The sequence below is a fragment of the Rhinichthys klamathensis genome, unplaced genomic scaffold, assembly GCF_029890125.1.
Source record: "Rhinichthys klamathensis goyatoka isolate OS25496 unplaced genomic scaffold, OSU_Roscu_1.1 h1tg000018l_1, whole genome shotgun sequence".
NCBI classification, from domain to species: Eukaryota; Metazoa; Chordata; class Actinopteri; order Cypriniformes; family Leuciscidae; genus Rhinichthys; species Rhinichthys klamathensis.
Window position 1 is genome coordinate 4,022,400 of NW_026606569.1, and position 26,021 is coordinate 4,048,420.

General features: G+C 41.2%; 2 protein-coding genes across 2 annotated transcripts in view; both read right to left on the bottom strand.

Moving 5' to 3' along the window:
• LOC130070367 (gastrula zinc finger protein XlCGF57.1-like) overlaps positions 1-15,515 on the bottom strand; it is a 63,058-nt gene extending 47,543 nt beyond the window's left edge. Inside the window, exon 1 of the mRNA XM_056234749.1 lies at positions 15,487-15,515. The gene's annotated coding sequence lies outside the window, so the exon portion shown is untranslated. The remainder of the gene's footprint in view (positions 1-15,486) is intronic.
• Positions 1,451-15,552, bottom strand: LOC130070472 (gastrula zinc finger protein XlCGF7.1). The gene is made up of 3 exons (XM_056234881.1): positions 15,487-15,552; positions 13,768-14,108; positions 1,451-2,344 (listed from the first exon to the last, which is right to left on the bottom strand). Exons 2-3 carry the CDS (start codon positions 14,015-14,017, stop codon positions 1,611-1,613), a joined length of 984 nt encoding a protein of 327 aa, XP_056090856.1. The 5' UTR covers positions 14,018-14,108; positions 15,487-15,552; the 3' UTR covers positions 1,451-1,610.
• Between the last annotated feature and the right edge of the window lie 10,469 nt (positions 15,553-26,021).

Genomic DNA, 26,021 nt, shown 5'->3' on the forward strand with positions numbered 1-26,021 from the left:
TAGGCCAAAATTTTTTTTAAATGAATTGCGCGATAAAAAAATTAACGCCGTTAAATTGGGTTTGCGTTAACGCCGTTAATAATGCGTTTAACTGACAGCACTAATATATATATATATATATACACACACTAGACTTGTAGTCAAGACCGCCTAAACCGAGACACTACCAAGACCAGAGGGTCCAGTGTTGTTGAAGCTAAGCAATAACTTGTAAGATTTTGTTTTGCATTGCCTGCCTATCTCTGCTGATTTCGAAATGAATCCATTCAGCAACTTTTAAATACATAATTTTATTTTTAAAAACGAAATTATAAGCTTAAGTGCAGGATCCGAAAGTTGGTTGTTTTGTCGCTATGAAATTTTTACACACACACACACAGTTGGCGGTGCGCTCAAAGTCATCTGTCAGTTGTGCAGTTACCCCAAATCTCCTGAATGAAGGTAAAACCCATCATGTCACTGATATGTGTTTTACTAAACATTAATATATCAAAAACTGTACATGATATGTGTTTTTTAAATCAAGTGATCAAAGTGCTCGTTGCCGCTGCGATCAGTGGCGCGGATACGGCTCGCGCACCGCACTGTCTTCACTCGGACGCGCGCTTCAATCCGTCGGGGATATCGTCGTGGATATTGTAGTATTGTATTGCTAAATCCCCCGACCACTGTGTCGGTCTGAGACAGCGAGACCTAGACAAGACCGAGAGGTCCGAGACCAAGACAAGACCAAGACCAAAGACCGTCAAGGCCATGACAAGACCGAGACCACGTAAAAGTGGTCTCGCGACCGGTCTTGTTACGACCCTAAGGGTCATGTGTTTGGTTGGGGTGTGTTTCTTTCTTCTCGCTCTCAGGTGGTGGCCCCTCCCCCGCCATGTCTCGGCTGCATGCGTGAAAGGAAACAGGTGTGCCTGATTAACACTCAGTACCTGGAGGATAAGAAGACTGTTCTTTCATAGTTTGTTGAGTGTTGTTGTGAGGTGTGTGTTTGTTCTGTTCACTTCTCTTCCTTCCAGTTGTGACCACATTGCAGACCAACTTTATTCAACCTGTGGGTTGAACACCAACTTGCATCGTGTTGTGAGTTTAGAACAGTGTTTGGTGTTTGTTTGTTTGTTAACCTCCTCAGTGGAGAGAGGATTGTTTAGCACTTCAGTTAATGTTGAACCTTGAGTTTTATTCTCAGTTATTTAGTTTGTGTTTATTGTTTGCCTTATCTTGCTTGTATGCTGTCTCATTGTGAGAGAGTTGTTTTGTATTGTTTTTTTTTTCTTAGTCCATATTATAATAAATACACGTTTCAACTTGCACACGACTCTGACTTCCTGTTCTCTTTTGCCCTGGTTATTTTAAATTATTGTTGCTTCCCATTTTTTTTTTACCGTTTGGGGGAACGTAACAGGTCTCGAGACCAAGACCGGTCTCGAGACATGCATCACTAACACACACACAATAAAAACAAATATTTATGTTAGATGCAATTAATCAATTTGACATCATCTGATTCCTAAGATGATACATGTCTGTGAAACTCATTCCACACTGATGGCATAAAACAGGTCTCTCATACATACTCATGTGGTACTTAAGTGAACTCTTAAGACGTCTTAAAAATTGTCCTGTTTGATTGAAATCATTTCCACACTGAATGCACACGTAGGGTTTCTCAGTTTCTCTCCAGAGTGAATTCTCATGAAGTGTCGTTTAAGGCCTCCGCTTTGATAAAAACTCTTTCCACATTGAGGGCATGTGTAAGGCTTCTCTCCAGAGTGAATAATCATGTGCCTTTTAAGGTTTTTTTTATGAGTGAATCTGTTTCCACACTGCTGGCAGGTGAAAGGCCTCTCTCCAGTGGGAATGCGCCTGTGGACTTCAAGGTTCCTGCCTTGAACGATTGTCTTTCCACACTGAGTGGATGGATAAGGCTTCTCTCCAATGTGAACTCTCATGTGCCTATGAAAGTTTCCTTTATCATTGAAACTTTTCCCACATTGTTTGCAGGTGTAGGGCCTCTCTCCAGTGTGAGTTCGAATGTGGAGTTTAAGACTTCCTTTTTGAGTGAAACCCTTTCCACACTGAGGACATGTGAAATGCTTCTCTCCAGTGTGAATTCTCATGTGGACTTTAAGACTTCCTTTTTGAGTGAAACCCTTTCCACACTGTTTGCAGATGAAGGGACTTCTAGTCCTTGCCCTTTGAGCTCTTTTTTGTGAGGAAGTATTTTCAGTCTGTGAGCAACTGAAAGACTTTTCTCCAGTTATGAAATCATTAGGATTCTTACATTGATCTTTCTCTTCAATTTCATTGAGTACTTCAGTCTCCTCTTTCAGTGCCATCATCTCTAAAAAGGACAAATACAAGTTAACCCCACTTTAATGGCACAAAGCAACATACATCCACTGCAACATACAGTACACTGCTTTGATACCATCTGTATTGTAAAAAGCGCTATATAAATAAAGGTGACTTGACAATATAATCAGGACATGGATGCATCGATCACTTGCATCGCTCATGAACTGGAGCGTGTACTTCACAGGCTTGAGAAATATATCAGGGCTCCAGACTAACTTTTTTCACTAGGAGCACAGTGGCCCCCAACTGAAATTTTTAGGGCCACAACCAGAAAATTTAGGAGCACACATCGTAAATCAACATACTAACCAAATATTCACATTTCTACTAATTTCCAGTGTATTATTTACAAATACTTTGATAATAGATGCAGAAATTACAATGCCTTTGCGCTCTGATTTAACGTTACAACCTCTTGTCTTCCAAAAGCAACCGGCAGTGGCGTTGCTTTTTGATTTATTAACATGTCACCGCATACTCTATGCTTGAGGCTAAGATTGTGTTTAACTGGCGTATTGTGTTTAAACTGTGAAGTGCCTGCACTGTCGGCAAACTTAGTGTTCCCCGCAGTTATGGGGTAGCAACTGCAACATTCGCAGGTCATGGAGTTCGTCTCCTTCCAGTACTACCTTAACCAGCTGAATTCGTCTCCTTACAGTACTACCTTAACCCTCTGGGGTCTGAGGTGTTTTCGGGGTCCTTGAGATGTTTTGGCATGCTCTGACATTTGTGCATTTTTCAGTTGCTTATAAACATATTAATGGCACAGGTGAAATTACACTCTATATAGCACACACAGGGCTACCATTATATGTGAGCAACATGTATGTACATGTTTGTATTTTTGAGAGAATATTGTTTATGCGTGGTTATTGAAAAAACTAAAAAATAAATTTTCTAATATATGGCCACAAATAACATACTAAATATCTGTCCACAAGACTTTTGACTAGTGGATGTTGTCGCCTAGAGTATTTGCTTCAAATTGATCTGAAAATCATTCTGGCTAATCATTCACATAAAACAATAGATTGTTTTAAATTGTGAAAAACATTTTTTTGTTTGCAAAGGCAATATGCGGATGGGCGGATCGGCCCAACCCCCTCATGAATAATTAGGCAGTTCTCACCTGAGCAGACTGCATACTAATGAGCCTTTCATTCAGGGGTGTCACACAAGAAAGAATGCAAGGACAATATATATATATAAATAAATAAATATTTATATACACACACACACACACACACACACATATATATATATATATATATATATGTGTGTGTGTGTGTGTGTGTGTGTGTGTGTGTGTATATAAATATTTATTTATTTATATATATATATATATTGTCCTTGCATTCTTTCTTGTGTGACACCCCTGAATGAAAGGCTCATTATATATATATATATATATATATATATATATATATATATATATATATATATACATATATATATATATATATATATATATATATATATATATATATACATATACATATATACATATACATATATATATATATATATATATATATACAAACAATCAAAATATAAATGAAAGCCAAAAGCACATTTTTAGTCACACATTTTAGCCATCCACATACCATTTTTAGCCATCCACCGCGGTAAAAATAAACCAGTCGCATTTCAAAGTCGTACGCGAAATGACCGCCAGGTGGCGCAAAGGGACATTTAGCAAAACGTAAGTGGGGCTAATGTCTATTAACAGTAGCCTAAGGATGAAATACTACAAGTTATGGTAATTTCCAAATAAGCCTACAACAAATTGTTGGTCATACAGATAAGATATAATCTTTTAAAACTGTAAAAGGTTAAAGTAGGCCTACACTCACAGGCTAAAGACAAAACGTTTTCTCGCTCATGTGAGAATCAAACGTTTGGTTATTTCTCAGTAACAAAATTCATAGCCGAGCGGTAGAACTGATGGTTCATCATCAAGATGACACAGGTTCAAATCCCGCACAAACATGGTCTGCTGTATATTTTATATTTATTATTGCAGAGAGATTTGTCTAGCTCTAAAACTCTGTTACACCATACAGTTTTGTTTTATATAGGCTATATATATTTTTTTATTTATTTATTCCAGGCTCTCACGCCACCCCCCCGATTTCTCACGCTGAAGTGTCAACCCGGTCGGTCAAATTCCTGAAAGATATAGTTTATCTATAGATCTACCTGTTGAGCCACTCGTGATCGACTAGTTATACCGTAAATTAGTTAAAATATCCCGTAATCTATTTAGAGCGAGCGTGCATGCGAGACAGATATTGTGCTCCAAACCGTGCGCGCGCATGGCAGAGAGGTCTGTTCCCTACAACCTAGAGTTTTTAAAAACATGGTTTTAAGTAAAGTGTGATTTGCCAGGGGGGACTGGGATTTCCTTCTGGTCTAAACATCCCTACTTCTGCTGAATTATTTTAATCCCCACACCCCTCCCTCCACAGCTAATCAATGCTATAGGCTACTTCACCAATATCAAATATATAAAATAGAGATATGCAACAGGCACGTTTAAACGAAAAACAATAAAATCAAAACCAGCGTTTCAGTTGTTCATTAGTTCCAGTGGCCTTAATGCATGCACGGCTTTTCAAAATTTCACAAAGCGTGTTGAGATTATTTTGAATGAAATATTGAAGTTTATAATTAAGTGTTTTGGCACACCACGCCGAGTGACCCTATGCATTTTTCTAAAGTCGGGTTTTATTCTGGCATCGTGAGTTAGTGTTCGACAAACGCGGCGGCGCGTTCATTTAGATTAATTTATTTATCTCATTATTACAGCTAAAATAACTTAATAGGCGACTCCGTAATTTTTTGGTCATACAGATAAGAGTAGAGTAGCTTACATCGTTCAAAACTGTAAACTTGTATTCATATTAGGCTAACGACAAAAACAGTATATCTGTCCTCTCTGTCTCCGGGAACTGCGCGTCACAAAAATGAACCGAAAGCCACTTCAGCTCAGTCACGATAAGAAATCGGCTATGTCTAAAGCCTTTAAATGTCTAAATATTTAGGCTAATAAATGTTATCTGATTATGTAGGCTAATCCATATGAAAACGAGAGGTACAGAGGATCTACTCAAACATGCGCTTCCCAATGAGAAAATGACAAGACATGGGTGAAAATCTCGCTCTAATTAAATGTAGGCTAAATCGCCCTGAATTAAAATGTAAAAACATAATAATGTATTTGTCGAAATGTTGCGATATTGTTTCATTTAAGTTCATAATTATTCTATAAATGTTATTTAATTTAGCAGCATTACCACGAAGCACCGTGTTTCGATATTTATTTGAATAATACAAAATAAAATAAAAACTTAATTCACAAATTGCATGCCTGGTTGTAAGGATCCAAAGATCCCTGTAGACTTTAATATTAAGTGACAACAAATTCACAAGCGTTTTTTCAGATTATATTTAGTTTTGCTTGGAAAAAGCTGCCCCAAACCAGTTTTATTTCATCAATTATTGAAATAATGAAATATTTAGTAATAAACTTTTATGACAGAAATATCACTAGGCTACATGTAACTTAAATCATTTAATTCCTTCATTATCAACACTGTCTAGAATGGCGATTTAAGTGTGAATTGCGACTTCTCTTTGTGTTAAGTCAGCCTCAGACTCCGATAGCCTGTGGGGGGTTGGAGGGACAGTTGCTGGACAAAGGTGTTAATGTTCCTCTTTCATATGGAGAGTGTCGGATAGCCAGCCTGATGAGCAGGCAAAATTATTGTAAGGATAAATCTGTGTCCAAATGTAGGCCCCATATCTTATTAAATTATAAATATTGTAGTTTATTTATTGTAGCCTATTTAAAGTTTTTTTTTCACACAAAATTTCAATTGAAGTTATTGTAAGGTGAATTCAACAAGGCATGCTGTGTCTTTGAAGCAACAATTAAAGGTTAAATAATTTTTTCGTGATTTGTATGGCTGACACGCAGCGACATATACAGTATTATCAGCTGTATGATGTGTTTTTACCCTGAAATGATTAATTTCGAGAGAGAGACCCGCGCGCGCAGCGAGGGAGACTAAATAAACTTGTTAAAAAGAGATCCAGCGCGAGAGAGGCAAAGAGAAACGCATGTTTTTAATTTAATTATGTTTCTTTGGACAATTTTCGTTTTGTAGGCCTACTGTTTTAATTGTTTAATTTAGCTGTAATTTCTTTGGCAATACAAATTTAAAATGTCGCAAGAATAAGATTAGCCTAGTGTTTCTTATTTTGCATCGCAAAAGAAATAAACTCTAAACAAGATGCAACCCTGTTTTAAATTAAACAATTTAAACCTTGAAATGTTCGAACTTGGTTTCAAACTTAAGTAATTTTAGTGTTCTTTTACATTACACAATAATTTAGCAGACTAAAGACGAGCTTCTTCATTTTCATTTTCTGATCGGCTGACAATCTTCATCAGTTTTTGTCGTTTGTGCAGCGGCTGCGGTTCTACAGGAATGTAGCAAATTTATGTTGTAATGATAATCAAACAAAACTCTTGACTTTAAATAAGTAAACAGATATAAACAGTTACCTATTTAAGCATCAAGGTGGGAAAATATAAACGTAGGACAACATCGGTTAACAACATCTATGCTACATTGAGATTCGATCTCGGGTCTGTTGAAGCTCCTCGAAGCTCGTGTCGTTGCGTTGATCACTGAGCTATCGTCTGTACGCTGTTAAAGTTGTAAAGCCTCGTTCATGTAGCCTAAATGTTTTTATTGCAATGTTTTATGTTGAAATGTTTTCATTATTTATTCAATTACATTTCAGTAGCCTAATTTCAGTATTGTGATTATGAATTATTTTAACTACGTTTCACTTGTTGAATTCTTCTGCTACCAGCTTTCAATCGCTCTGAATCAGCGCGGTGCGGCAGCAGATTACGCATTAGAGAGAATAAACCGGAATAAACGAACACTTTTCAGAGTCTATGATTGTAGCGCCTCTTAGCGGTAAAAGGCAGCAAATACACCACACATTTTACCGCCGCGGTGGAACAGCTGATGTGGGCGTTGTCATGGCTTGCCTCGACATTTGCGTTTGAATAGCGCGCGTCGTCCGTGGGCGTGTCAGATTAACGCGTAATGAAGTGTAATGAGCTGGGGGAAAAAATACTGACAGCACTCTCTTTTCATACAGATTGCATAAACTGAGAATATTTGTTTTTTATATAAATTACTTCATTTAAAAGAAGAGAATTCAAGCTTCATAAAGAAAAACCTCTCGTGCCTGTGTGACAAGTAATCGCGGAGTTACAGTTAATCTTAGGACGCGTTTCAGAATGGACTTCACTGACAGAGAGAACGCAAAACTCGCATCATGTTTGTTTTTCTTTATTTGGTGAAAAGCACAACACTTTGTTTTTATTGTGAGTATCCACAAAAAAAATAGAAACTTAACAGGATCTAATGATGTACAACACTTATATGTAAGATCAAAATTAACAGAGTAATTTGAGTCTCTTTTGCACTGATAAGGAAAAAAGTGAGCTGGTATCGCCGGCGAGACCGCCGACCCCAGAGAGTTAACCAGCTGAATACATCTACTTACAGTACTACCTTAACCAGCTGAATACATCTCCTTCCAGTACTACCTTAACCAGCTGAGTTCGTCTCCTTCCAGTACTACCTTAACCAGCTGAATTCGTCTCCTTACAGTACTACCTTAACCAGCTGAATACATCTCCTTACAGTACTACCTTAACCAGCTGAATACATCTCCTTACAGTACTACCTTAACCAGCTGAGTTCGTCTCCTTACAGTACTACCTTAACCAACTGAATTTGTCTCCTTACAGTACTACCTTAACCAGCTGAATTTGTCTCCTTACAGTACTACCTTAACCAGCTGAATTTGTCTCCTTACAGTACTACCTTAACCAGCTGAATACATCTCCTTACAGTACTACCTTAACCAGCTGAGTTCGTCTCCTTCCAGTACTACCTTAACCAGCTGAATTCGTCTCCTTACAGTACTACCTTAACCAGCTGAATACATCTCCTTACAGTACTACCTTAACCAGCTGAATACATCTCCTTCCAGTACTACCTTAACCAGCTGAGTTCGTCTCCTTCCAGTACTACCTTAACCAGCTGAATTCGTCTCCTTACAGTACTACCTTAACCAGCTGAATAAATCTCCTTACAGTACTACCTTAACCAGCTGAATACATCTCCTTAGAGTACTACCTTAACCAGCTGAGTTCGTCTCCTTACAGTACTACCTTAACCAGCTGAATTTGTCTCCTTACAGTACTACCTTAACCAGCTGAATTTGTCTCCTTACAGTACTACCTTAACCAGCTGAATTTGTCTCCTTACAGTACTACCTTAACCAGCTGAATTTGTCTCCTTACAGTACTACCTTAACCAGCTGAGTTCGTCTCCTTCCAGTACTACCTTAACCAGCTGAATACATCTCCTTACAGTACTACCTTAACCAGCTGAGTTCGTCTCCTTCCAGTACTACCTTAACCAGCTGAGTTCGTCTCCTTCCAGTACTACCTTAACCAGCTGAATTCGTCTCCTTCCAGTACTACCTTAACCACCTGAATACATCTCCTTACAGTACTACCTTAACCAGCTGAATCCATCTCCTTACAGTACTACCTTAACCAGCTGAATACATCTCCTTACAGTACTACCTTAACCAGCTGAGTTCGTCTCCTTACAGTACTACCTTAACCACCTGAATACATCTCCTTACAGTACTACCTTAACCAGCTGAGTTCGTCTCCTTACAGTACTACCTTAACCAGCTGAATTCGTCTCCTTACAGTACTACCTTAACCAGCTGAATTCATCTCCTTCCAGTACTACCTTAACCAGCTGAGTTCGTCTCCTTACAGTACTACCTTAACCACCTGAATACATCTCCTTACAGTACTACCTTAACCACCTGAATACATCTCCTTCCAGTACTACCTTAACCAGCTGAGTTCGTCTCCTTACAGTACTACCTTAACCACCTGAATACATCTCCTTACAGTACTACCTTAATCACCTGAATACATCTCCTTACAGTACTACCTTAACCAGCTGAATTCATCTCCTTACAGTACTACCTTAACCAGCTGAGTTCGTCTCCTTACAGTACTACCTTAACCAGCTGAATACATCTCCTTACAGTACTACCTTAACCAGCTGAGTTCGTCTCCTTACAGTACTACCTTAACCAGCTGAATACATCTCCTTACAGTACTACCTTAACCAGCTGAGTTCGTCTCCTTACAGTACTACCTTAACCAACTGAATTCGTCTCCTTACAGTACTACCTTAACCACCTGAATACATCTCCTTACAGTACTACCTTAACCAGCTGAGTTCGTCTCCTTACAGTACTACCTTAACCAGCTGATTTCGTCTCCTTCCAGTACTACCTTAACCAGCTGAATACATCTCCTTACAGTACTACCTTAACCAGCTGAGTTCGTCTCCTTACAGTACTACCTTAACCAGCTGAGTTCGTCTCCTTACAGTACTACCTTAACCAGCTGAATTCGTCTCCTTCCAGTACTACCTTAACCACCTGAATACATCTCCTTACAGTACTACCTTAACCAGCTGAATTCATCTCCTTACAGTACTACCTTAACCAGCTGAGTTCGTCTCCTTCCAGTACTACCTTAACCAGCTGAATACATCTCCTTACAGTACTACCTTAACCAGCTGAGTTCGTCTCCTTCCAGTACTACCTTAACCAGCTGAATACATCTCCTCACAGTACTACCTTAACCAGCTGAGTTCGTCTCCTTCCAGTACTACCTTAACCAGCTGAATACATCTCCTTACAGTACTACCTTAACCAGCTGAGTTCGTCTCCTTACAGTACTACCTTAACCAGCTGAGTTCGTCTCCTTCCAGTACTACCTTAACCACCTGAATACATCTCCTTACAGTACTACCTTAACCAGCTGAGTTCGTCTCCTTACAGTACTACCTTAACCAGCTGAGTTTGTCTCCTTCCAGTACTACCTTAACCAGCTGAATACATCTCCTTACAGTACTACCTTAACCAGCTGAGTTCGTCTCCTTACAGTACTACCTTAACCAGCTGAGTTCGTCTCCTTCCAGTACTACCTTAACCAGCTGAATACATCTCCTCACAGTACTACCTTAACCAGCTGAGTTCGTCTCCTTCCAGTACTACCTTAACCAGCTGAATACATCTCCTTACAGTACTACCTTAACCAGCTGAGTTCGTCTCCTTACAGTACTACCTTAACCAGCTGAGTTCGTCTCCTTCCAGTACTACCTTAACCACCTGAATACATCTCCTTACAGTACTACCTTAACCAGCTGAGTTCGTCTCCTTACAGTACTACCTTAACCAGCTGAGTTCGTCTCCTTCCAGTACTACCTTAACCAGCTGAATACATCTCCTTACAGTACTACCTTAACCAGCTGAGTTCGTCTCCTTACAGTACTACCTTAACCAGCTGAGTTCGTCTCCTTCCAGTACTACCTTAACCAGCTGAGTTCGTCTCCTTCCAGTACTACCTTAACCACCTGAATACATCTCCTCAGTTATCTCTAGGACCCTCCCCCTCCACACATTAACCATTCCCTATTCTTCTCACACTCATTGGCCTGACACACACATCCCAGATTCATTTATAAGCCCCTTCCACGTTTAACGTGTAAAAAAAAAACATCTCCGAGAGCGGCTTCTTCGTGCAAAAGGAAACAATGTCACAAAGCGCAGTGAAATGCAGCGACCTATGTGGCGTTTCCTGGTGGATCGAGGTTGTTCATTTTATACGTGCAATTCACACGAGCTCTAAGCTGGTGCGAGACTGCTGCAAGTATGCGCTTATAGCTAATAATGTCGTGGAAAATACATAGAGGACACTGACAACACGCTGACAGACAGGACCAAGCAGGTAACATTTAATAAAGTCTCAAGTTTCAAATTGGGTCAGTCAAAGAAAATTAAACCATAAATAGGCCGACTATTTTGTGGTGTCTTGACAGATTGCACTTTTTTCAGTAAGCTAGGCCTGTGTGTTTTCAAGGCTTCAAGATTTTATTGAATGCTACCTCTGACTAAGAATGCACTACTTTGCACTTGTATAGTCTCTTATTTTGGAATTCTAAGAGCAATAAACATATATTGCAATGTTAAGGAATTCATGTTTTTTTTCCATTCAGATATGTAAATCAACATGTATAAATTTGCTATTAGTCAGTTAATGGAGAGATAATCGATAATCGAATTGAATCGGACTGGGAAAATGAATCGTTAGATTAATCGACGCATCAAAAAAAATAATCGCTAGATTAATCGTTTAAAAAATAACCGTTTATCCCAGCCCTAACTGTTACATATAGTATTATAAATGTGTTCAGGAATCTTTGTCTCTGGAATGTCTGTCAACGCAGAGCGTTTTCTCACCCGAGCATATGGATATTATTGTTTTTCTCATGAACGTGAAACAATTCAACACAATAACCATATGCTGACTTGAGTGTATATGTACGTTCTGTACGATAACTGCCAAAGAGTGCTTTATTAGCGCTTTATTTCGTGCTGTTTGAGCTTGAATGCTTTTGTTCTTTATATTTTTTTGTTTACACATAATGTTTAATGTTTTCAAATAAAATTTAACCTCAAGATTTATCGTAAGCAGAGCTGCCTACACTGGTACAACACATCCGTATGCCAACTATACGGATTACATAAGAGAGTAGTCTGTTTCTTTTCGTTTTGTGACCAAAATTTGAGAGTGTGCGACTGAATTTTACATCCAGTCTTTACACTTGTGCGACCAGTAAATTTGCCCTTTTTTTCCCAACACGTTAAACGTGGAAGGGGCTTATAAATGAATCCGGAATGTGTGGCAGGCCAATGAGTGTAGATAGATAGATAGATAGATAGATAGATAGATAGATAGATAGATAGATAGATAGATAGATAGATAGATAGATAGATAGATAGATAGATAGATAGATAGATAGACAGACAGATAGATAGAAAGGATAAAATATGACCTTCAGGATAATGTGATTTGTCACTCGCCTAAACACCATGTATTATATTTAGGCCCTACACACATACTTTTGTCAACGCAGACACACATTGCTCTCAGACATCCACACATACTCAGAAACATCATTTTAGATCATTGAGCCATTCAAATGCTTCATAACAGCCAACAGTGCCTCTAGTGGAAACCAGGAAAATAACATTTCCACCCATAGGGAATACCTATATCAGGGGTCGGCAAGTAACTCTGGCCGCGGACCAAATTTTTTTTTTGCCAGTAGATGGTGGGCCAGCTACAAGGAGTAGCCTATGGATACAAATTAAATACTCTTAATGAACTCTGTCTCAACTCCCATTTCAATGTTGTGAATAATACATTTGTAGCTTACAATATTTTGCCAGTGATCAGCTTCTTTTCAACACGAGGCCTTTAATTCCATGCCACCCTCCTCATCACATGATACAATGTTCAATATGTGTTGTAACTTGTTACGTAGGCGGTAGGCCTACAAGTCAGAAAAGAAAATGAAGACTCAAATTTTATAAAAAATTTACCCTGCCCATTAAACTTGTTGTTAATTATTCAGTTTGGGCTTTGAACAAACTTCAAGTCTATCAAGTTTATGACAAACTTCTAAAAACAACTGTAACAAAAGTCTTTGTAAAGAAATGCTTGCTCATATGTAGCCTGGGAGCCGCTGTTGAACGCTTCCAGTGTGAATACTCGCGCGCGTCTGCAGTGACGATGTAGTTGCGCTGCTCACGCGCCACTCATGCTTGCTGTGTGAAACGGCCGTGTGGATCATGGGATAAAATGTCTTTGTCCAAAAGGTCTTAAGAGGAAGGTTGACGACGAAAATAAAGTCTTTAGAGAGGAATGGAAATAGAGTTTTCCGGACTTTTTTGCGGGGGGGAAAAAACGGACTTCCAAAATAATACGGCGGGCCAGAAAATATTCTGTTGCTGACCCCTGACCTATGTAGTGACGTCATCTGGTGAAATACACTATATAATGCAAATATAATGCTTTTGATTCAAAATGAAAGGATGTGTTAACATAAATCATGATTCATGTATTAATGACGGCCCGGCTTTAAACGACGTTTTAATGGGTTTTAATGGGCCATTTTTGGTCATTATTGTGCTGAGTGTTAGCTACTATTTGATCTACACAGTGTGTGTCATAATATTTTGCAAAATGGGATCAATTTTTTTACATTTATCCAAAAAGTCACAATTTTGCCAAATTACATACCATTTTTATTAAAACAGCCAAAATGGTCAAAGAAATAAAACGCAAATGACCAAAAATGTCCCTAATGCAGCACAAGGGTTAATAAGCATCAAATGACAAATGAGTTCAGCTTTGAGAATGAAATCAACCTGTTTGTTCCTCAGGATCTTCATCTTTCACTCTGAATGTGACTTCAATCTTTACATCTTCACTCTCCTCTTTAATAAACGCCATATTCACGTCTTCACTCTCCTCTTTAATAAACGCCATCTTTGTTTGTTCCTCAGTATCTTCCTTTTTCACTCTGAGTGTTTCTTCAATCCTCATCTCTTCATTCTCATCTTTAATAAACTCCATCTTCATGTCTTCACTCTCCTCTTTAATAAACTCCATCTTCATGTCTTCACTCTCCTCTAATAAACTCCATCTTTATAATTGTGTGTCACGTGGATCTCAGTCACTTCACTAGGGTTTTTTCTGTGTGTTTGTCCTGTTTAAGATGAGAATAATTAACAGAAAGACAAGTAAAACCAAACTAAATCCCCTGTCTCAATCAGCTCTAGTTCAGTTCACTGGTCAGTCAGAGTGAATGGACTTAAATGATCTGATTAGACGAAAATAAACATTTGTAATACATTTCCTATTTATTGATTTGCAGATTATATTTAATACTACACGTCACTTTCATGAAAACATGTTTAGTTTGTATATTTATAGTAGTTTGAGCAGCTGGTGACGTCAGCATGCGGTGATTCGAATCACTGATTCATTTTTTTCTAAACAATTGATTCAACTCAAAGAGTCAGATGAGATTATCTTATCATAACAGAGATGTCTTATTATATTCCTCACCCCAATGTCATTCAAAACATTATATTATCTTATATTAGTCATCGAATGGCTTTGATCATAAGGCTTGTTCGACTTGAACCGCCGCTGCACAGACCACTCGGTGGATAAGTAACGTTAGTTAAACATCCAAGTACCGCGAGAGTGATTAGAGAGCTGACGGCTATAAATTACAATAGGTGTGTTCGCCATCGGCTGCGGCTGGATGTAACTGATCGGCGAGAGTAGCCGCGTGCAGGCGGGGAGGAGCTGCAAACGGAGACGTGAAGTCGGACACTTTCTGGTTCCCGTAGTGATCGCTCACGTGGTGTTTGTATACTTTACCACAGCTGAAGTGAAATAAATTAAATATTTGCCAAATACACCGATATTTCAGACACATTTTCATTCAATACTTTACTGCTTCATACTGCATCTGTTTGAACTAGAATAAAGTTCAAAATAAGCCACTATCAATGAAGTGGAGTCAACGTTTTTTAATCAGTTTTATTTTGATAAACATGACACGATATAACATCGCGACTACATGAAAAGACTGTTTACTGTTATAAAAAAACTGATTTGTGAGCTTTAGTGGAACTAAAGGTGTGAGAATAAACACGAAACTGAGAATAAACACGAAACGCACGTGATCGTTGTCATGCGGTGAATCCGGCCAATCGTGGAACAGCTGTGTCGTCATCAGAGCTCGTGCAGCCGCTCTTCAGAAGCTGCGCTGGCTGAGTCCTCCGCTACTCTCGAATCGCTCTCGCGCTACTTTGATGGCATACGTCACAGTCATGTGGAGTCAGCGCTGCATCAAGTCGGACAACATTTCTAACCGGCATGCACTGCTTCTAGTCAGCCGCCGATCGGTCTGCGCAGAGCTGCATGAAGTCGAACAAGCCTAATGTTAAATATAATAATTAGGCTATCATAAATATAATAATTAGGCTATCATTTTACATAATAAGTAAAACTATAAAAATGCCTGAACGGTTTGTATCTATTTAAACAGTAAAATACTTACAAACACAAACCTTTCTTCAGCCGAATCTCAACAGATGCAGGAGCGCGACGCAGCCTTATGACGTCATATACATACTCCAAAATAAAAGTCCTTTTTCCCCACACTCTGCGGTCTACAATTATATATATATATAAATAATTAAAGAGTATTCAGTCTACATGTATATATAATACTGACATTAATAAAGTAATATGAACCATGTTGAGTTGTTGTTCTGTACATCTCCACAAGAGGGCGCTATCAACATGTGAATGATAATTGCAAGTTAATAATCATCTCTAAATCGCACTTATATTGTGATGTATGAGATATACACAAGCATCTCACATCAACATAATGTAGAAACACTCTAGACTGCATGGACTCTCACAGGTATTATACAAGCTATATGTAGTGATGGGCAGATCGAGGCTTCGTGAAGCAATGAAACAGTTGAACCAAATGGTCCATATTGTTTCGAGGCTTCGAATCAATCCGACACCCGTCTCCACGGCGACACCTAGTGGTCACTTGCAGGTGTTGATCTGAAACAACCTTGACGAGCCATGAAAATTTGTTGTTTTTTTAATATTGTACTTTTCTAATATGTGAATCTTGTAACCTATAGGCTCCTCACTGTGCATAATGTTATTTTGGTCCTGCAAAATGAATATTAATAAAATAAATCAAGCCACAATATCTCACTTTTTTTTTACATATTTTTATTAAAAAATATTAATTTCTCTGCTGTTGAAGGACTCAGCCTACTTCTTTTTTTACAGATAATTTCTCCAGCCTTTGAAAAAATCCTCTCACAAGGGACACTTGTTGCTGGCATGCAAAGATATTTTTTAGCTAATACATACAAATGAGGAAAGATTACTGCTCTCTCTTTCCAGTAAGTTAGTGGATCATGAGTTCTGGGCAAATACGCATCGTTGATGTATTTTTTCACTTCCACTGTGGCATCAGCTGTAGTATTGTGTATCATCTGGGTTTGATGGATACGAGTATCAAAAAGTTCCCATAAACTGTCCTGTGTTTCTACTGGTGATGGTGGTGATGGTGATGATGTTGACATTTCTGGCTCTGAATAAAAATGAAAACAGCAGTTAGTAACAAATGCTAAACTGACGGCATAATGAAGTATATATTACATGAATCAGATTACACAACATAACACAGACTGAAACGGCTCACCAGGATTTGTGTTTGAACGCATCAGTGAAGCACACTCCAGTGTCATGAGCTTTTCAGCGTCCTGGGCTTTGGCAGCATTTCCAAATGCCATCATTTTGAACCTTGGGTCCAGCAGTGTAGCCAGTGCCAAGGCTCTAAAACTCTCATAACCGCCACATCTGGACTGCAGACCTTCTTGCAGATGTGAGCCTATGAGCCAAAACAGGAGAAAAAATATATATATAATAATGACAATAATGTGACAGTTATGGCCAATTACATGGGTAGTATGGTCATAGTGGCCTACCTAATTGTACAGTTGATTCCTGTGTTGCATTTCCTTTTTTCTGTGGAAGCTTGTGCTGCAACATCCTGTACAGTGGTATTAGCTTTGAAGCAGACACTCTCTTTTCCTCTGACATCTCTGTTGTTGATCATACAAGCGTTGTAGCATGTTGAATGTGCTGTTCCATCTCGTCTCAACCTCCTGTATCAGTTTCAGAGTTGGTCTTCCCATCAAGCCCTCCATCTCCACAAGCTTGTCCTTTGCTTTGCAGCTGGATCTGAACAACCCCACTATCTTTCTGGCCTTCTGGCGTATTTCATTGAGGACTGGGGTTTCATCTAGGGCCTTTGTCACAATCAAATTTAAATTATGAGCAAAACATGGGACACGGCGAAGGAGCCGTTCACCGCCGATCACAATACACACATCTCACTTTATTTGGGGTTTCTAAATGGAAATGCTCCCACACCACAGATGTATGGCATCTCTTCTGGGGAGCCTCCATTTTATATATCTATCCAAATCTATCTAGATATGTATCTCTAATCTATGTATGTAATTAGATATATGTATATCTACTATCTATCTATGTATTTAGATGTGTATATATAGGCCTAATATGTATCTATAATCTATCTATGTATTTAGATATGTATCTATAATCTATGTATCTATAATCTATCTATGTATTTAGATGTGTATATATAGGCCTAATATGTATCTATAATCTATGTATGTATTTAGATATGTATCTATTTATTTATATATGTAGCCTATCTTTAATCTATCTATAAATGTATCTATCTATCTTTCTATTAATCTAGTAGTCTATATATATTTATATCTATGTATCTATTAATGTGTCACTATATGTATACTCTGTGTCTCTAGCCTATCAGTCAATGTGTTGTGTAAATTTAAATGTAAGCCTAAATATAACTAAACAAATCGCACTATAAATGTCACTATATCACCAAAAATCCGCTATCTCAAAATCAAACTCCTCTCACAAAAACCCACGAGGTCAATACTATGCGTTGATTTCACTTTTATACAGATGTGCGATTGTGTGGTCTGTTTCCGACCGTGTCAACCAAACGCTGATTCGGCGGATCACACCTGATGAAACACTTAGTGAAACACTTCGAGGCTTCGTTTGGCCATAGTCACGTGACATGGGTGTTTTGAATCACGCTTCGAATCAGTGTTTCGAAACATCTGCGCTTCGGGATCTCGCAAAGCTTCGGAACGACTGTTTCGCGGCAGCCATCCCTAGCTATATGTGCTAATTGGCTACTTTTCATAACATAAGAATAAGTAGACGATCTCTCAACATTAAGCAGGAAATACAGCTATCACTTACTTTACACACACACACACACACACACACACACACACACACACACACACACACACACACACACAGAGTAACCCAATAATAACTCTGTGGCGTAAGCACCGATGATGGATTATAATAAAGCTGACGAACTTCTCTCTCTCTCTCTCTCATGTGCTGCTCGTGCTCGCTCTCTCTGACAGCTCTCGCTCAGCGCTGATGACGTCGCAGCAATAGAGCGTGCTGATTGGTCGGAATTTAAACACACCTGGGGTCTCATTTATAAAACTGTGCGTAGAATCCTTATTAAAAGTGTACGTGCGTCCAAAAGCCAAAAATGGCGTACGCAAACAAATATTCAGACTTATAAAACCGTGCGTACGCCAGAACCTGCGCAGAATTCCCTTTATAAATCCCGATCAATCTCAGTCAGCGGAAGATTGTGCGCACATGCGTCTCCTCCCCGAAATAACCATATATGGAGCTTACAACGCCTAGTTTTACTATGCATATCCTCATCTGCATATCATTTGCATATGATTATTCATCCACGTGATAACATGTTTAACGGTACAAGACATTTGGAAAATATGAAATACGGATGTGCCGTCACATTAGTTACACTAATAAAAAATAATTTTGTAGCCTATCCTTGACTTGTTTTTGAATAAATAAATCAAATAGTGTTAAATACATTTAAAAAACAATTTTCTCAGACAATCTGCTATTATCATAAGCAATTATCTCTGTAGTTAAAACATTAAAACAGCATGCCAGAGGAAAAGTGTTTGAAAGCATTGCATCCACAACAAATATTTCTATTCATTGAATATAAAAAAAATGTTGTAACTTCTCAGTAATGATTTCATGTAATTTAAGTGTCTAACTCCTTTAATCAGAATGGCATATTTAATCTAAATGTTTAAATCAGAAGTAAAACATAGTTTTATTTATTTACACTGATATTGTGAACATATTTCACAGAACACTGTATTTGTCACGGGTTATGGTGCAGGATGAAGAAGGAGGCTGAGTCAGAAATCTCCAATTCCAACATTTACTAGTATTTCTCACTGGAACAAACAGACAGGCTGGATTACACTCACATCCAATACAACTAACAACCGACAAAGACAGACTGAACAGAAGGAACTAAATACAAGCAAGAATCAGACATAACAAGGTGAAAACAGGTGACACTGATGATGATAACGAGGGACAGGCTGGTAAGTGAGGGAGTGAATACAGGTGTGGAGACGAGGAGGATTCTGGGAAATGTAGTGCAGACACAAAGACAGACTGGTGCAGACGAGGACTGTGACATTACTCCCCCCTCCCGGTAGGCGTGACCTCACGCCGTAGAAGAGGGATGGGAGGGAGGGCATCCTGGCGGCCAGGGCGGAGCTGGCAGATCAGGTGGCCATGGCGGTGAAGACCCTTCAGGCGGCCACGGCGGTGAAGACCCTTCAGGCGGCCACGGCGGTGAAGACCCTTCAGGCGGCCACGGCGGTGAAGACCCCTCGGGCGGCCACGGCGGAACCGAATGTCCGATGAGCCATGGCGCCATTGCAGGCTTGGATGACTGAAGCTGCGCCGCTGATCTGAGGGACTGAAGAGGTGACGTAGGGATGGATGACCGGGGTGACGATGTGGTGAGGGAGGCCGACAGGGAGGACTGAGGAAGGGAGGAGTCCATGGATGCTGAAGGGGTGGAGGGTGAGGGCGCAGCCCGAATCCCGGAAGTCCGTGGCAGTAACTGGACTTCGACCACCGAAGGCCAACTTGGAGTGGCGATCGAGCCCAGCGGAGCTTCCGGGCAGACAGACCGCGGAGGCGATGAAGGAGCCGAGGATCTAGGTGAAGGCGAAGGAGTGACAGGCCGAGATGAAGGTGTGTGCTCTGAGGACTGAGGTGTAGCCGGGGACTCGGCCACTAGCCACGCTGGAGCTGCAGGCTGGCAGGCCCACAGCGACTCCACCTCGTCAAAGGTGTTAAGGTGAGCTGAGGGGATGACTGGCGGTGGCGGAAGAGTGGAATGGTGGCAGATGAGAGGAGGTGGGAGAGGGAGGCTGGGTGGGAACACAGTCTCTGGCTGGGCAGACGGGACGTTGACAGTCTCTGGCTGGACGGTCTCTGGCTGGACGGTCTCTGGCTGGACGGTCTCTGGCTGGACGGTCTCTGGCTGGACGGTCTCTGGCTGGACGGTCTCTGGCTGGACGGTCTCTGGCTGGACGGTCTCTGGCTGGACGGTCTCTGGCTGGACGGTCTCTGGCTGGACGGTCTCTGGCTGGACGGTCTCTGGCTGGGGCGAGCAGGCGACGGGCTCAGGCGGGCAGGCGACGGGCTCAGGCGGGCAGGCGACGGGCTCGGATTGGCTGGACGGAACCAGCGGTGCAGGCTTGGCTGGGCTGGACGGAACCAGCGGTGAGGGCTTGGCTGGACTGGACGGAACCAGCGGTGAGGGCTCGGCTGGGCTGGACGGAACCAGCGGTGAGGGCTCGGCTGGGCTGGACGGAACCAGCGGTGAAGACTCGGTAGGGCTGGGACAGGGCCCGATGGTACAAGGCGACCCATTATGCCACAGCACCCACTCCACGAAGTCCTCAAAGTTCCCTCGAGGCCCATCTCCGGGCAGGCGTGCTTTGGTCTCAGCGTTGAGACCTGCCCGGAAGAACACACAGAGGCTGGTGTCATCATAATGTACATGGGGTACCAAGTCCAAATACCTCTGTGTGTGGGCCTCGAGGGACTGGTCCTTCTGGTCGAGAAGAAGGATCTCCATGGCTGCCCACTCCATATTTTCTTGGTCGGTTGTTCTGTCACGGGTTATGGTGCAGGATGAAGAAGGAGGCTGAGTCAGAAATCTCCAATTCCAACATTTACTAGTATTTCTCACTGGAACAAACAGACAGGCTGGATTACACTCACATCCAATACAACTAACAACCGACAAAGACAGACTGAACAGAAGGAACTAAATACAAGCAAGAATCAGACATAACAAGGTGAAAACAGGTGACACTGATGATGATAACGAGGGACAGGCTGGTAAGTGAGGGAGTGAATACAGGTGTGGAGACGAGGAGGATTCTGGGAAATGTAGTGCAGACACAAAGACAGACTGGTGCAGACGAGGACTGTGACAGTATTTATGATTATAATGAAGATTTACGGTTTTAGATGCGTTAGCTGCACAGTTTTACTAAAGAACAAAGGGATGGATATTTAACAAAGGGATGGACATTTAAAAAGGATGGATGTTTGCTTCATGTGATAGGCTTGGTGAGTGAAATTATATTTGTATTATCTTTCTGTATACTGTATGTATAATTTTCTTTAGATTTTCTGTCTAAAAGTGACCAAAAAGACATTTAGCTCCAGCTCACCATCGGTGTCGCCAAACTGCTCCCTCTCCAAAACGTACGTGCGTACGCACGGCTCAAAGTTTGCTTAAAGGTGCGCACATTCTCCCGTCAAGTTTGTTTTTTATAGATCACAACCTTTGCGTGGAAACTGGCGTACGTACGTTTCCAGCGCCGTTTTGTGCGTACGCACGCTTTATAAATGAGACCCCTGGGGCCTCATTTATAAAACTGTGCGTAGAATCCTTACTAAAAGTGTACGTGCGCCCGAAAGCCAAAAATGGCGTAGGCAAAAAAATATTCAGATTTTGAATAAAGTGACCAAAAAGACATTTAACTCCAGCTCACCATCGGTGTCGCCAAACTGCTCCGTCTCCGAAACGTTCGTACGCACGGGTCAGAGTTTGCGTGCAGGTGCGAACATTCTCCCGTCAAGTTTGTTTATATAAATCACAACTTATGCGTCGGAAGTGGCGTACGCCTCTTTCAAGGCCTGTTTTGTGCGTACGCAACGGTTATAAATGAGGCCCCTGGCCTTTTTACTCTGATAGATGGGCTCAGGCCCGGGCTGCGTTCCAGTCCAAAATTGTCATGCCCTTCGCTCGCTAACTTCCCTCTGTCTCGTTCACTCGGATATACGTCATTGCTTACGTTGCACGAGTGCCCACTACTGGCGGAAACCGCAATGAGCTGAACTGAAACGTCCTAAGCTCTTGATCACTTTGAATGAGTTGATTTATTATTCACTTTTTTTCCCTTTAAGAATTTGCTTAATGCAGCATCCACATGTATATATGTGTGTTTGGGTTATTTTAAAATAAATAAATAAATAATAATTAATATATCATAGAGTGTTTGTTGTGGTGGTGATTAGACGGTCTGTGGTTACGTCACAATCGTACTGCATTGTGGGACATTTAGCTGCCTGAAGTGTTCATATGAAGTAGACTCGCTCCCTCGGTCTAAATCGAGGGAACGAGTGTCTGTCCATATAAACTTCCCTCGTTCACTTCACGAAGTGGAGCCCACTTCAAAATGGTGGCAGGGATTCCCCCGAGGGGAAGTGCTTAGGGAAATTCGCAAGTGCGTGTCTAAAAGTGGACTGGAACGCAACCCCTCTGTCTCGTTCACTCGGATGTACGTCATTGCTTACGTTGCACGAGTGCCACTACTGGCGGAAAGTGCAATGGGCTGAACTGGAACGTCCTAAGCCCTTGATCACTTGGAATCAGCCATGGAGTTGATTTTTTTTTTTTTTTTTTGAATTTGTTTAATGAAGCATCCAAATATAAATAGGTGTGTTTGGGTTGTTTAAAAAAATAGAATTAATATATCATAGAGTTGTTTGTGGGGCTGGTGATTAGATGAGATCTGCGGTGACGTCATAATCGGGTTGCATTGTGGGATATGGAGCTGCCTGAAGTGTACATGTGAAGTAGACTCGCTCCCTCGGTCAAAATCGAGGGAATGAGGGTCTGTCCATGTAAACTTCCCTCATCCACTTCGCGAAGTGGAGCGCACTTCAAAATGGCGGCAGGGATTCCCTGAGGGGAAGTGCTTAGGGAAGTTCGCAAGTGCGCGAACCCGGAGCCCCGAAGTGGAGCGGAGAACCGGCCGCTCATAAATATGGCCGGAGTTACACCAGATTCTGTGACCATCATAATCACACTCGGGAAAGGCTCTCTCCAAGCAAAGGTTGTCTCACTGGATAGTGGACGCCATTGCTTTGGCTTACCAGCAGCAAGGTCGACCGTGCCCCCTTGGTGTAACTGCCCACTCCACCCGGAGTGTGGCGTCCTCTTGGGCTCTAGCGCATGGCGCCTCGCTAACAGACATCTGCAGAGCTGCAGGCTGGGCGACACCCAACACATTCGCCAGATTCTACAATCTCCGAGTGGAGCCAGTGTCCTCTCATGTACTCGCTTCAACCAGCTAGTACCGGACCCGCTCAGGTGTCTTCGCTTGCTCGCCATTCCACTCTACGGACTGGATGCGTGCGATATTCTCCTCAGGTGAGCTTCCCGAAAGCCCTGAGTTCCTCCATCACTCCTGATGTCGGCGCCAGTGTCTATTGCCTGCGCGTCGGCTAGGTGCCTGCCGTGTGCATGGTACCTCCTCTGAGTGACCCCCACATGTGTATTTCCACTGTAAGCCTCTCTGAGCATGTGTCTTTCCCTTGGCAAGCCACCTTGCCACCCCTGGGGTTGAAATATTCCACCTTCGGCTGGACACCCCAGTGTTCTCCATATGCATCCTTTGGTCATATGTGTAGTTTCTAAGTCCCCCCCCCCCTCTGGGTTGGCAGTAATTGCATATTCCCCTCAAAACCTGGGATATGCTCCCCAGTGTACCTTGGTATTCCTGTGCTAATAGGAGTCCTTCGTCCGTGCTAGTCTCACGACAGGGATCTCAGATTTACGCAGGGCACTGGAAGACAGCTGAGAAGTGGCGTGATTTGACTGGTATCCCCATTCGTCGTCATCCGACGGAACTCGGAGTGACAACGAAAGGGAACGTCTCGGTTACGGATGTAACCCTCGTTCCCTGAGTAGGAAACGGAGACGTTCCGTCTGCCTGCCACTTCCGCTGTACCGCTGAAACAGCCGAGTTCAGTCTTGGCTCCTCAGCGAAGAAACATATCTGCATATTGCCGGCTTTCTCCTTTTATTCCCACGAGGTGGGGCGGATTTATGCCATGCAAATTCCGCAGACCCATGGCATTTGCTTGCCATTGGCTCGTTTTGTATACTTGAAGTCGATAGGCTTTCTAAGCGAAACCCCCATTCGTCGTCATCCGACGGAACGTCTCCGTTCCCTACTCAGGGAACGAGGGTTACATCCGCAACCTAGACGTTTCTTGTGCCATGTGCTCTCGTCTAATTGTCAACCCCGCCCATCTTGTTATCTCGTTATTGGTTTATTTCCCCCACCTGCCTGCCTTGTTACTCTTTTGTTTGTTAGCCTATTTAATCTCCCTGTGTTTGCTGTCTGGTGCCGATTTGTTGTAATTGTTACGTGTTCCAGTTTGTGTCCTCTCGTTTTGTTCCTGGGGTTGGAGTTTGTACCTTTCCTGTTTGGCATCCAAATAAATCACTCTGCATTTGAATCTACGTCTCTTATATAACGGCTATATAACATAGAATTGTATGACCAAGACCAAACTGACCACCAGCAGGCCTCATTGTGTAGTAGAGATTACTAGCCTGGCACAGCCATATTTGTTTATCTTTACTAGTTGTTTGCAAAAGTAGTAATCGAGTCTTCAGACTTTGTTTTAATTTGAAATACCACCGATATTCCATTTATTTATTTTCTAATACAAATAACATTAAAGCTGTCAAGGTAAGAAACATCTGCCTAGTTGAGGTGATTGACACTGGCAAAGGTGAGTGAAAAATTATAAATAATAGGTAGGCCTGTTGATATTAATAATAATATTAAAAATAATTGTGTGCAGCACTTAATAAAGGTCAAATAAATAGGTCTATAAAATAAATAAATAAATAAAAAAACATTGAAATTATAATAACATGAGTAATAGAACTAGTCAGCTCTTATGCCTATCCAGGTGAGCATGCTCAGTAAAAAAAATTTAGGTCAAGGTGAAAATGAAATGAGCAGTAGGCTCAAAACTAAATCACAACAGTAATACAGAATATTGGGAATCAAAATCAGTAGGTGAGCTGGATTTGTACTTGTTGATGAATTGTGTCTTTGGGATAGGGTCAGCAACAGCAATCTCCTCTCCTCACTTCAGGGTGCCTTCTGGAGCCCTGGCATGGAGGGATGACAGATTGAACACAAGAAGCACCATATTCAGTAAATGGCAAGATGTGCTGCTGTCTGCTTTTCTCTGTGACATAATTTTACAAAATATGTAGCAAATTAAAAGATTAAAATTTTTAATTAAATACATTTTTTTAATTTAAATTAAAAGCCTTCATATTTATAGCAATTAAAATCAGTAATTGTAAAATCAGTGTGCTTACCATATCAATGTGAACTGTGTGCTTGCCTCTGGCTGGTGAGAAGTTCAATGTCTGGTTGCAGTCTAGTGGTAGCCAGTCTCAAGGTCTGATGCAAGTGCTTATCTGTGAGTCTGTTCCTTGTTGGATTCTTGGTTTGCTTCATGCGGGAAAAGGTTTGCTCACAGATGTAGGTGCTGCCAAAAACTGTGGACATCCTCATTGCATGCTGTTTGATGTTTGGGTAGGTTTCCTCTGGGAGCGCAGCATAGAACTCAATGAGACTGCCAGACTTGAACGCGTCTTTAAGGATATCACAATTCTGCAACTCGGCTAGTTCAAACTGAAGAGAGGGAAGGGCATCATTTATATCGGCAGCAAAGGGGTTCTGGAACAAGCGTATTCCTTTACCGTTGACATGAAGCTCACGGAACCGCG

What these genes read in the sequence shown, in the direction of transcription:
- LOC130070472 (XM_056234881.1), bottom strand. Translation starts at nt 14,017, where the DNA reads ATGAAGATGGAGTTTATTAAAGAGGAGAGTGAAGACATGAAGATGGAG. An exon ending in AGATCCTGAGGAACAAACAG is followed by an intron (nt 2,345 to 13,767) that starts GTTGATTTCATT and finishes TGTCCTTTTTAG; the next exon opens with AGATGATGGCACTGAAAGAG.